We start from the raw sequence: 13,250 nt of genomic DNA on the forward strand, positions 1-13,250 counted from the left end.
GTATAAGAAAAGAGAATTAAAGTTTATGACACATAATATTCCATATAATATCCCATTACTCTTCAAAAAAAAAAATCATTGAAATTATGCCTGTTTTACAGATAAGGAGGCTGAAGTTTCCAACAATTAAATGATTTGCCCAAGATCACTACAGTGGGCATGTTTCAGGAGCACTGTCGGCCAATGGTAAGAGTCTCCTTTAACCGGCCATCTTCGCTCAGGAGCATCCTGTCAGTCCGGAAGAGTCCTCAGAAATGCACTGTAGTGCGTCATCTTCTATGCAACCCTCTCTTTTCCATTCTTTACCAGTGGCAGACCTGTACCCTCTCTTTCACAGGATTCTGCCCATAAAGTTCTCACACATATAATTCTGTCCTGGTGTCCGCTTTCAGAGGACCCAAGTAGATAAACCCAGAGAATGATAGAACGGGAACTCAAACCTAGGTCTGTCTAAGCCCAAACCCCTTGTGTTTTCATTTCTTTATACCCAGAGATGGCTACTGCTGCTAAGTCACTTCAGTCGTGTCCGACTCTGTGCGACTCCATAGACAGCAGCCCACCAGGCTCCGCTGTCCCTGGGATCCTCCAGGCAAGAACACTGGAGTGGGCTGCCATTTCCTTCTCCAATGCAGGAAAGTGAAAAGTGAAAATGAAGTCGCTCAGTCGAGTCCGACTCTTAGCGACCCCATGGACTGCAGCCTACCAGGCTCCTCCGTCCATAGGATTTTCCAGGCAAGAGTACTGGAGTGGGGTGCCATCGCCTTCTCCACCCAGAGACTAACTGATAAATAAATCACGTTGTGAAATCCAATGACTGATTCTCAGGCTTTCTCTTCTGTGATCCATCAGCAAGCAACATCCGGTGCAGCTCATGGGTCCTTCCTCTAAGACACTTCCTTTGGTTCCCAGGATCCCACACTCTTCCAGAGTCCTCTAGCCACTTATTCTGTCTCTCTGGCTGGTTCCTCCTCACCTTCTTGAGCCACAAACCTTGATGTGGACTGTCCAGGGCTGTTTCCAAACCCTTCTCTTCACTGTCCACATTTATTCTCTAAAATAATCTCATTTAATCTCACGGCTTCTTCTACATGTTCGTGCCTCCCAGATTTCTCTCTCGAGCCCACACCCTTGTCTGAACTGTAAACTTACATACCTAACAGCCTACTTGACCTCTCCATGTGGATGTCTATTAGCATCTCAAATTAAACACAGGATAAAACCTGCTCTTCTCTCACACCCACTCTGTCCTCCCACATCTGTCCTGTCTCAGTAAATGGCAACTCTATCCTTCCAGTTGCTCAGGTCAAAAACCTTGAAGTCATCTTTGAGATCTTTCTTCCTAAATTTACAATCAATCTGTCAGCAAATCCTGGTAGCTTTTCCTTAAAATGTGCCCAGAATCTGACCACTTCTAACCAATCCCATTGCCACACTAGTCCAGGCACCAGACCTGGATTACTAGAATAGCTCCCAACTGGTCACTGCTTTCACCCTCACCTTCAGACAGTGCAATTCTCAAAACAGCAGCCAGAATGATCCTTTCAAAACCTAAGTCAGATCATGTCCCTCCCTAGCTCAAAACCCTCCAATGACTTCCCATTTCACTCCAAACAGAAACCAAAATCTTTACAAGGGTCTATAAGAACTATGATGGCTAATTTTATTTATTTTAATTTTTATTAGGGTATAGTTGATTTACAATGTTGTATTAGTTTCAGGTATACAGCAGATGGTTAACTTTTTGTGTCACAGTGGTCCCAGATATTCGGTCAAACATTATGCTGAGTGTTTCTCTGAGGATGTCCCGGATGAGTGGAACATTCAAATCTTTAGACTGAGTAAAGCAGACTGCCCTCCCTAATGTGGGTGGGCCTCACTCAATCACTTGAAGGCCTGCAAAAAACAAAAATAATACCGAATTCCCCTGAATAAGGAATTCCTTCTGCCCAACTGCGTTCAAACTGCAACAATGGTGTTTTTTTTTTTTTTTTTCCCCTGCCTTTGACTCAAACTGAAACATCAGCACTTCCTGGGTCTCCAGCCCCCTGGCCTTTAGACTGGGAACCACACTATCAGCTCTCCTGAGTCTCTGTCTCCCAAGATTGCAGATCTTGGGACTTGTTGGCATCCATAATCGCATGAGCTAATTCTTTACAATAAATCCTTTTACATATATACTCTATTGGTTGTTTGTTTGGAGAACACTGACTAATAAAGACTTTACATGATACTGGCCTCCCCATTTCACTCTGATCTCAGCTCCTACTTCTCTCCCCTCTTGTGTTCTGCTACAGCCACTGAGCACTCTTACTATCTTACTATTCCCTGAACACCCACCTCAGGGTCTTTGCACTTGCTGCTTCCTCTGCCTTAGTGATGAATATAAGCATAGTTTGCTCTCTCATGTCCTCAATTCTCTGCTAAATTATCATCTTTCCCCTGAAGCCTTTGGTGAATACACCACTTAAAACTGCACCACCCCACGACCACCACATATAATGTCCTTTATTGCTTTTCACTGCTTTATTTTTCTCCACAGAGAGAAAAATGTGGCCAGCTGACACACACTATATGTGTGTGTTACTGTCCATTTTCCCAGTGAAAAGTGAAAGTTACTCAATTGTGTCCGACTCTTTGCAACCCCACGGACTATACATTCCATGGAATTCTCCAGGCCAGAATACTGGAGTGGGTAGCCTTTCCCTTCTCCAGGGGATCTTCCCAACCCTGGGACAGAACCCAGTAGAGATTCCACAAAGGCAGAGGTTGTGTCTGGCTTGCTCACTGTTGTAATTCTCCATGTCTGGAACTATGCCTGACACATAGTAAGTGCTCAATAAATATCTGCTGAATAAGTTTATAAATATCCTAGAAGTTTCATATTTCAGCATAACAATTTTATATGATCATAAGAGCAGTTAAAAGGTCACCTGGTGCCAGAGCAGGATAGGGACTGACTTATAAAGGGGCACAGGGAATTTTCAGGATGACTGAGCTGGTCTACAGGTTGACTAAGATAGTGGTTACAGGGACACATACATTTGTCAAAATTCATTATCACGTACACTTGAAATGGGTCCATTTTTTTTTTGTATGATATATCTCAATATAGTTGACTTTAAAAAAAAAAATCCCTAAGTTGTTTATATTCCAGACTGCCTCCACACCAAAAAGTGGTGTACAAATTCACTTTTAGAGTATGCATCCTGGTTTGAGCTCTGGCAATTATGCTCCACATGGTGTGGGTTGGTATATAATTAAACTTTAAAATACTAATTGCTGCCCCTTATTACAAAAAGAAAAAGTGCTCTCAGAGGTCCACAGATGTTAAGAATAGACTTTGAAGTCAAGCAGACCCATATTTAAATCCTGCACAACTCTATCTTTATTAGCTAGATGAACTTGAACAAGTTATTCAACCTCTCTTGGGCTTACTTAGCTCATGTACCAAAAAAATAGGGAATGACAGAATGACCTACATAATGTAGCATAAGGCCTAGAATATAGTTTGCACTCAGTTAAGTAGTTACTTTGCTTAGTATTATTATCAACAAGCAGTGAGCCAGGAGAGCCACTGAAATATCAATGGGGTTTCCTAAGAGAGTGATGTCAAGTTTGGGTCTGTGGGCCGCTGGAGGGGTCACTCAGGTGTGTTGCAGATGTTCGCTTGGCCCCGAAGTGTCCATGTCTCCACGAAGCTCAGCAGTATGCAGCACACGAGTGCAAATAAGCACTGTGACAATCAAGGAACATCACTTACACCAAGGCGCCCCACATTCTGTTCACATCTCCCCCAGTTACAGTCCCCCATTTACCACTTCCCACCTCTAGCAGAAGAACAGGAAGATCCTTAGAAGATCATTACAACACCGTTAGCAAAAAAGAAAACAATTTAACCAACCAAGATATTCAACAACTGGCAACTATTTAGTGCTACAGGTGACAGGCAAACACTATGCAACCCTTAAAAAGAGTAAGGAAGAACTCTCACCAGAGAGCAATGGCACATTAAGTTAAAAAGGGAAAGTGCAGAAGAGTGGGCACAATATAATCCCATGTCATCACAAGAAAAATGCAGAAGGAGATTTAGATGTATGTCTGAAGTTGCATAGAAAAAATCTGGAACAAAGTGCTAAAAGTTGTGCCCTATGCAAGGGGAGTACGGGGGAGAATGGATACATGTATATGTATGGGTGAGTCCCCTTCACTGTTCACCTATCACAACATGTTTTTTTATTATTATTAATTTATTTTTACTTGGAGGGTAATTGCCTTACACTATTGGTTTCTGCCACACATCAAGATGAATTAGCCATAGGTACACATATGTTCCCTCCCTCTTGAACCTGCCTCCCACCTCCCACCCCATCTCACCCCTCTAGGTCATCACAGCGCACTGGATTTGAGCTCCCTGCATCATATAGCAAGTTCCCGCTGGCTATCCATTCTACGTGTGGTAATACATATGTTTCAATGCTACTCTCTCAATTCACACTGCCCTCCTCCTTCCCGCACTGTGTCCACAAGGCTCTTCTCTATGTCTGCATCTCCACTGCTGCCCTGCACACAGGTTCATCAGCACCATCTTTCTAGATTCCTATCACAACATCGTTAATCGGCTATACGCCAAAAAAAATTTAAAAATAAAAGTGATCCCCTGTGGAGAATAGAATGGAAGTATTTTAATTTTCTACTTAATCCTACTTAAAGTAAAACCAATGCAGACACTGACAGGAAATAATAAAAGAGGAGGACAATCCAGGAAGGAGGCAGCTTCACCGGGGAACAAGCCCACCCCAGGTACTTTAATCTCTTCAGTGAATTCATGATTCCTAACAGTTTTATTTAAAGTCAGAGATGAACTCAGCGCTCTCAAAACAAAACAGCGTCATTCTACTTTGTGTGGTTTTCTCATCAATATTTGGCAAAACAACTAGTAAGAGAGTATTTGTTTGTTTGTTTGGGGCATAAAAAAGATGTGAATGGGCTGGGGGCCTGACCAAAACAAACTCCTGCTCCAAACTTTTCAGGGTCCTTGATTAAGAAATGAAGAACTAACATACCAAAACAAGCTGCTACCAGGAGGCAAGAACAGGGGAAAAGGCAGTAAGTCTTGTGTTCCATCCTGCTTCCGCCCCTAGGCAGCCCTATGACAGTGGGCACTGATTCCTGGGAGTTTCAGGTCTCCCATCAGGCAAGTGGGCATAAGAACCATCTCCTGACCTCGGAGTGGTATTATGAGAATGCAGGGAGAAACCCTCAGGCATTCAGCACAGTATTTCCAGGTATTAAACCTGTAGTGCAGGTGGTTAATAAACAGGACCCAGAACTTGATGACATAAATAACAAAAAGAGAAGAAACTATTCCAGTGAATCTTGATTACAAGGAATGTTCAAAGAATCCATCTAGTTGATTTGACTTCTCTAAATGGGAGAAGACCGGCCAGAGAAGAAAACAAAACCCATATACATTGTCAGTGGGGGCGGATGTAACACAGAGCCGGGGAGGCCCAAGGTCATCTTACTGAAGACAGCCAGGAGAACCTGCGCAGTCACACAGCTGGATTTGCAGAGGCTATGAAAAGAAAGCCTGGTGATAGGAACCACCCAGGCTCCAAGTCTGACCTGTTATTGCTTTAGGATTTATCTTCTGCCTTCTTCCCAAAAGGATCAGAGGCAGATTGTGGGAAGAGTCACGTACTCAGCAGACTCATTTAAATAAGAATATGAGAATCAGAGGAGTGTATAGAGGGTGAGGTACCAGCTGAGATCCGTTGCAACTGAAAATAAAACTTAGCTCTGGGCATCCAGACTGAAGGCAGAAAAGCAAACCGGTAGACTGTCATTAGGGGAAGAATCGTAATCAACTGGGAAGGTACATTTTTATAGACTTAAACTTGAAATGTTACCATCAGAAACCAATCCTGGGAATTTATGCATTTGATTACCTCCCACCTCCCAGACTCCTAAAATAAGCTTTAGCGTGCTGTTTTCCTCCTCACGGGTTTGCTGTGTGACCTGGAGCCAATGCCACACCTCTGGGTATCTCAGGTTCCCCATCCTTTAAAGGGAGGGATGTGCCTGCCTATTTATGAAAAGGAATGAAGGAACCTTTGTCAGCATTAACTGAGTGCATACTAACCTTCAAAAGCCTTGTGTACATTATCTCACTGAAATCTCCCAATAACTATAAAAGGCAAGCCCTATAAATACATTACAGACGAGCTCTCTGAGATTCAGAGAGGTAGAGACAGCTGATACTGTCACAAAGCTAAAAAGCAGAAGAATCAGAACTCCATTCCAGGCTTTCGTGTTACCAAGGTGCCAATTTAACTGTTAGACTTTTGCACTTCTTTGTGTATCTCAAGCACCTAACAGTTCCCGGCATATAGTAGGTACTCAGCATACTTGTTTCCTTCCTCACTCCTTCCTTTTCTTCTGAAGTAAAATTATGTAGGTAAGGAAATTAGTATCTTATATTTATAAAGCTTCTTTTCCTTTAAGGAGATCACACTACTTAATTTATTTTCTCTACTAATTTCACCAAAGATCTAGCTATCATTGTGTATTATATCATTTATTTTTCAAATGAGGAACTAGAAGGCAACAATCTGCTAGAGTGACGTGCCCAGAGTCATATGGAAGTCACTGCCAAAACCAAATAAAAACCTTGGTCCTCTTTACATCTAAATCAGCCTTTATCCTCTCACATGACACAACCTACATAATAAAGAACAGATCATTCATTTTTTATCTGGAAAACTACCAAACGTATAATTCAGTAAGGGGCCCCATGACCTTACCACCTTGTCAAAGGGAAGAAAGCATATAAAAAATGAGGTTTGCAGGAGCAGACGGATTTGGTCCGTCAACTTTCTCTTGGATTACACCCATTAACCAACATAAAATAATGCAAAATATAATGTAACAGATCCCCATGTCTTTGGAAATTCAAGTTAAACTCACTGATCTTTCAAAACTTATATACAATGCACAAGGGCAGCCATTAACTCGAGTGGGGCTGCAGAGGAGTACATGATGTCAGCGAGTTCTCTGAAAGAAACATATGATCCACAATTGGGCCACTCTAGAAGAATCCAAGTCAGCAACGACCATTTAGGGACATCAATTCACAGCATCACAGCATTCTGGAGCTCCAGAAGGGAGCCGGCAGACCACTGAGAACAATGCCTTCATCTTGTGCATGAAGAACCTGAGGCTCGGGGCGGCGGGGGGAGCGGGGGGCAGGTAAGTGGCTTTGCCAAGATTGCACAGACACAAGAGCAAGAATGAAAAAATTAGGCTGCTGACTACATCCATCCCACTTGTGAGTTATGCTTCTGATGGCCACGAGTACACCTAGCACTTTCCAGAATTACCCACGTATACATTGAGCGCAGAAGAAAGAGCCTGAAATAGGATAACAGAAAAACTCAGAATTCAAATTCTGGCCATGTGATCTTGACCAAGTCCTTTAATTTCTGTGAATTTTAATTTTTTTCATCTATAAACTGTAGGTAATAGTAAACTCCACAAGTAAGCTGCCAGTAATATAAACAAGGGGCCCGCACAGTCCTGAGTCACACAAAGGCCAACATTAGGTCCACATACAACGGGGAACACCCAGCACAGAGGCTGGCACGTAACACGTTTGTAGAAAATTTGCTAAGCAAATCAATGAACTAACCAAGCAAACAAGTACCGGACTTGAACTCGGGTCCATTTGCTTCTTATATAGCTCCCAATTCATATGATTTCAAAGCAGAGTGTTATTTCTGACTTACAGAGGCCATTTTCTGGCAAAAAAGCAGGAAAAAAAAAGGTCTGCAGGGAAGTTCTTGGACTCTTCGGTGTTGGTGTTAATTCTTGTTGCTAGCATGGGTACATCCTGAGGCTCCAGAATCAACTAAACCTGAGCTTCAGCATAAGCTGTGTGACCTCAAAGACACACACATTCTCTGAGCCTGAATTTCCACACCTGGGGAAAAAAATCTACTTTACAGAGGTGGTGTGACAAACGCAGTGATCTAGATAAAGGAATACAGAACGATGGGTGGCACATGACAGGTTCACATTCCACTTCCCTTCTAGTTACTGGGGAGCTTCATTCATTCCTTTCACTTAGGTCCCTGCTCTGATGTCACTTCCTTCTTGAACATTCCTACCTACAAATAAAACCCATAACACTCACTATCCCCTTAGCCTGCTTATTTTTCTTCATAGTCCTTACCATCCCCTGACATTACATATTTGTTTGTTTACTGTGCCTGTTATTGTTCAGACACTAAGTTGTGTCAGACTTTGTGACCCCATGGACTGCAACGCACTAGGCTTCCCTGTCCTTCACCATCTCCTGGAGTTTGTTCAAACTCATGTCCACTGACTCAGTGATGCTATCCAACCATCTCATCCTCTGACACCCCTTGCTCCTCCTGCCCTCAGTCTTTCCCAACATCAGGAAATCTTTTCCAGTGAGTTGGCTCTTCCAATTGGGTGGCCAAAGTATTGGAGCTTCAGCTTCAGCATCAATCCTTCCAATGAATATTGAGTTGATTTTCTTTAGGATTGATTGGATCGATTTCCTTGCAGTCCAATGGACTCTCAAGAGTCTTCTCCAGCACCACAATTCAAAAGCATCCATTCTATGACGCTCAGCCATCCTTATGGTCCAATTCTCATATCCATAGAGGACTACTGGAAAAACCATAGTTTTGACTATACAGACCTTTGTTGGCAAAGTGATGTCTCTGCTTTTTAATACATTGTTTAGGTTTGCCATAGCTTTCCTTCCAAGGAGCATGTGTCTTTTAAAATCATGACTGCAGTAACCATCCACAGTGATACTAGAGCCCAAGAAAATAAAATCTGTCACTGGTCAAACCCAGGTCTCCTGCATTGTAGGCAGATTCTTTACCATCTGAGCTATGGGTTTCTTTACTCTGCCTACCTGACTATAAAATAAGCCCCAGGAGGATGGGGACTTTTTCTTGTTGGTGCTATTTACTGTTTCTATCTCAACAAACAGGAAAGGGCTTGGCATGTAGTTAGGGCTTAATAAAAATATTTGTTGAGTGACTGAATGAATTCAACACTTACTTGGGGTTTGCTGGGCTTCCCAAGTAGCGCTAGTGGTAAACAACCCACCTGCCAAAGCAGAGATGTAAGAGAAGTGGGTTCAATCCCTGGGTGAGGAAGATCCCCTGGTGGAGGGCATGGCAACCCACTCCAGTATTCTTGTCTCAAGAATCTCATGGACAGAAGAGCCTGGTGGGCTATAGTCCATAGGGTCGCAGAGTCCGACACAACTGAAGTGACTTAGCACACACTAAGTCCTAGAATTAGACTACTGTAGTGGCCTCCCAACGATACTCTCTGGGTCCACTCTGTCCCCCTACATTTCATCTGTTAATCAGCAGCCAGAGAGCTCCTAAAAAGTCAACATCAGATCACTCCTCTGCTGAAGGGCCTCCAGTGGCTTCCCACTACAATGACAGCACAGCTCACGCTACTCATCAGGGCCTGTAATGCCTAGAGCATGGGCCTCTCACCAATCCATCCCCCATGCCACCACTGAGACACAAAGGCTTTCTCTTCATCAAATACGCCATGGTCTTATTATTTCTTTTCTTTTTTAATTTAAAAATAAACATACACTTTATGCCTTTGAAACTCTTAAGTTCTATATATTTACATAACTAACAATATTCTGTTCTTTCTTATACCTAACATTTTTCAATAAGTGAGGACTTATGGGAAAACGACTGTTCCAGAAATTTGGGTTAGAGATTACAAGTGTCGAGGTCTTTCCAGACTCAGGGCCTTTGGGCTGTCTGTTCCCTCTGCCTGGAAGGCTCTTCCCCCGCCTAGGCTGCCTTGTCCTCATCATTGAACTGTGGGCAGAAATGTGACCTCCTTGTGAAGCTGTCCCTGCCACCGTCACTCTCAGCAAGTCGCTCTCTATTGGAACACACTGTCCTTTCTTTTCTCACAGCATTTCATTATCTGGATGACTTTATTTATGAGTCCTATCTTCCCAATAGGAATGTAAAATACATGAGGACAAGAACTTTGTCAGGTTTACTGCTGCATCTGAACAATAAACTGGATCTCAAAAGATGCTGGAGCCGGCCAGGATGAGAGATACAGGTAAAGTACGCCATCAGACTAACAGTATCATGGAGTGTTGGTTTCCTTCCAAAGATAGCTGCCCCATTACATCAAAATATGTGAATGTCAGCCAGACTTACTTGGGAATGGGTACCCGAATTAGCGTCCCCTCCACTTCTGGGTTCAGATTCATTCCACTTTCTCTTATAGCCTTGATAGCTGCAGCTGTACACTGAAAACCAGATCAAAAGGTAAACAGAATTAGTAAATAATTATTACCAGATGCAAGCCCTCTGTCGATAACTGGCAACCCATCTTGGCAGAACATGGAAACATTTAGTTCTGTTACCAGTAAGATCAGGAAGTTACATTGGTGTAGAGTGCTTTGATCAAGCTGAATAGCAAACTATGTCCACTCCTGGTACCAGTGTATTGCGGGAGGGAAAAAAAGCATAGAGGAAAAAATAAAAAGAAAACAGCTCTGCTTCTTTGAAAAGATTTCAATGGTTTGAGGCAACGCAGATCAAAACCACAATAAATTCTCAAGGGAGGGGGGCTGGTCTGTGCAAAGATTGGTGTAAAGACAGCTGAAAGATTTTATACATTAAAAATTCCAGTTGACATTTTACACTCAAAATATACCAGTGCCGACTGGAATGAGTAAATAAATTTAACTCACTCACATCTATGCTCACACCAACCTCACTTGTGTTTTGGCATGAGCAATGAATCTCTGCTGGTGTGCGTGCCAAGAAAGGAAGCATGGAAGATCTCAGTTCAAATCCCCACTCTGCTAACCATGTGACCCTGGGCAATAAGCTTGACCTCTCTGAGCCTCCATGTAGTAGTCTGAGACCCTGCAGTACTGTTCCTCAGGGAGGATTAAATGAGGGACATGAGCCATGCATCATCCTCTGTGTCTGGGTGCCTGTAACATCCAGGCAAGGGGCGCTATTACATAAACATATTCAATAAAGAGAAGAACGCACAAACCCCCGAAGAATGATGAGCTGATGTCATCGCTTAGCTGATGCACTGCTGTCTTTCTTTTCCTCTTTTTTTGTGCCTGTACCATGAGGCATGCGATGTCGGATCTTATTTCTACTGAATAGGGATCGAACCCATGGCCCCTGCAGTGGAAGTGCCAAGTCTTAACCACGGGACCGCCATCGAAGTCCCTCTTTGTTTAAAAAAAATTTATTTCATCAAAATATAGCTCTTTTACAATGTTAATTTCTGTTGTACAGCAACATGATTCCGCTATACACAAAGATATTCTTTCTCACATTCTTTTCCATTATGGTTTCTTACAGAACACGGAGTATCGTTCTCTGATGCACTGCTGTCCTGAGGTCCATCCGGGTCTCTTCTGACACAGCCTTGCTCTCTATCGGACAAGGTGGCACACTGGTACACTGCCGTCCCAAACTGCCTTATCTCAACCTTAAGCAACATTATAACCACACCTGGTTTGCAATCCTACCGCATAAGAGAAGGCAGTGTGGAAGAGAGAATTCCATTGGCATGACAATGTGCCATTCATGAAAACAAGGCCCCTGATTTTCAAAAGAATTTTAGGTTTGACCAGAGCCAATCCACATCGCTTGGATTCAACAGAGCCAATTCCCAGCCTTGAGTTCCTCCCTAGACTTTCTGGTTTAAATAAATGGGGTTTGTTGCACACCTATTTTATTTTTTCAGGTTGGGTTTTGTTTTAAGGGAGTGCCTAAAAAACTCATCCATTTCATGGTAAAATGACCTGAATTCTACAGGGACATAAGATGCTATTGTTAGGTCAAAAAGACAAACCAGCCTTCCACAAGAAGACAAATCATGCCCCTGGGCTACAGAATTTAACTGTGCAGCCACTGCTTAAAATGATAAACTCTTAAAATGTACCTCTAACCACAGACTACTGGAGCTGGAAGGGATCTCAGACATAACCAGTACAGTCCCTTCCTTATGTGTGCAGGGACCTGCTGGTAAAGGTCACACCCCTACCCAGAGACACAGTCCCTGAAAGCCAAGAGCAACGGCGTGAAGACCTGGCCCATCACGCTTCCGGTTACTGGCAGTGTTAAGAGGAGGCTCAGCTCCTCAACTCTCCATCCAGTGACGTTCCTTAGTCTCTCTTACCTCCCAGATCCACTAGCTCAATGTATTCAGTAACTATGGCACAGGGAATTTGATTCTTTTTAGTAGTCAAAAAGAATTTGGAACTAGGTCTGGTGTATAAAGCGTATGGCCAAGGTAAATAAAAGAGCTGGATAAAGAAATGAAATTTTCCTCTACAAGAGAACTACCAACTTCCTTAATAAAATGAAACACAGATTTCTAAAGTTAAACATAAAGGGAGGGGCTTCCCTGGCAGTCCAGAGGTTAGGACTCTTCACTTCCAATTCAGGAGGCGCAGGTTCTATCCCTGGTCGGGGGAACTAAGATCCCACATGCCTCTCAGTGTGGCCAAAATATAAATAAATAGACTAATTAATTAAAAAATAAAAATTTTTTTAAAAGGGAGAATCATCACTTTGAAGGACTGACCTGATTTCAAGTCTCCTAATCTTTTTCTGAAGCTTTTCACTGAAGGAAAGATTGGTGACTTGGCTGGACCACCCCGCCGCCACCACCACCACCTCCACTTTCCCTCCAAAGTCTGGCCCAAGTGTTGCCACACAGCCTTCCTAGGCAAGCATGGGAGCACCCACGGCTGCTTCCAAGCTGGGCGGGAGCTACAGCTCAATATTTACACCTTCCCTGTCCAAGGCTCAGTGCCAAGGATGCAGTGAGGGCTCAGTAGAAGCTTGCTGAATAAGTAGATTAATATATATATTAAAGCACTGACTCAAACCTGTTAGAAAAACTCTTCATGTTTATACCCCTTCCCAAAAGCCTTATTTTGTACCATTTTATACCTGTTCTGTGTCCTTTCGCATGCAGAAAAAATGTGAACCAAGAGTGGTTTCATTTGCAAAAAAAAAAACCTACTGAAAGAGGTAGTTCTGAAATACTTTAAACATGTACATTTTAGTTTGATATGGAAGAATACAGAAACTCAGGGAATTACCGTCATTTTCCCAACATGACTTCTGACCTATTCATGGTTCAGACAAAAAGGCATGCATTTCTATCACATTTCCATC

At 42.9% G+C, this 13,250-nt stretch overlaps 1 protein-coding gene across 1 annotated transcript in view; it reads right to left on the minus strand.

Annotated features, from left to right (window-relative positions):
- Window positions 1-13,250, minus strand: part of MRRF (mitochondrial ribosome recycling factor) — a 56,093-nt gene that overhangs the window by 23,756 nt on the left and 19,087 nt on the right. The window contains exon 5 of the mRNA XM_068977815.1: window positions 10,248-10,339. Coding sequence (XP_068833916.1) covers window positions 10,248-10,339 — 92 coding nt within the window. The remainder of the gene's footprint in view (window positions 1-10,247; window positions 10,340-13,250) is intronic.

This window comes from Capricornis sumatraensis, chromosome 1 (genome assembly GCF_032405125.1).
Source record: "Capricornis sumatraensis isolate serow.1 chromosome 1, serow.2, whole genome shotgun sequence".
NCBI classification, from domain to species: Eukaryota; Metazoa; Chordata; class Mammalia; order Artiodactyla; family Bovidae; genus Capricornis; species Capricornis sumatraensis.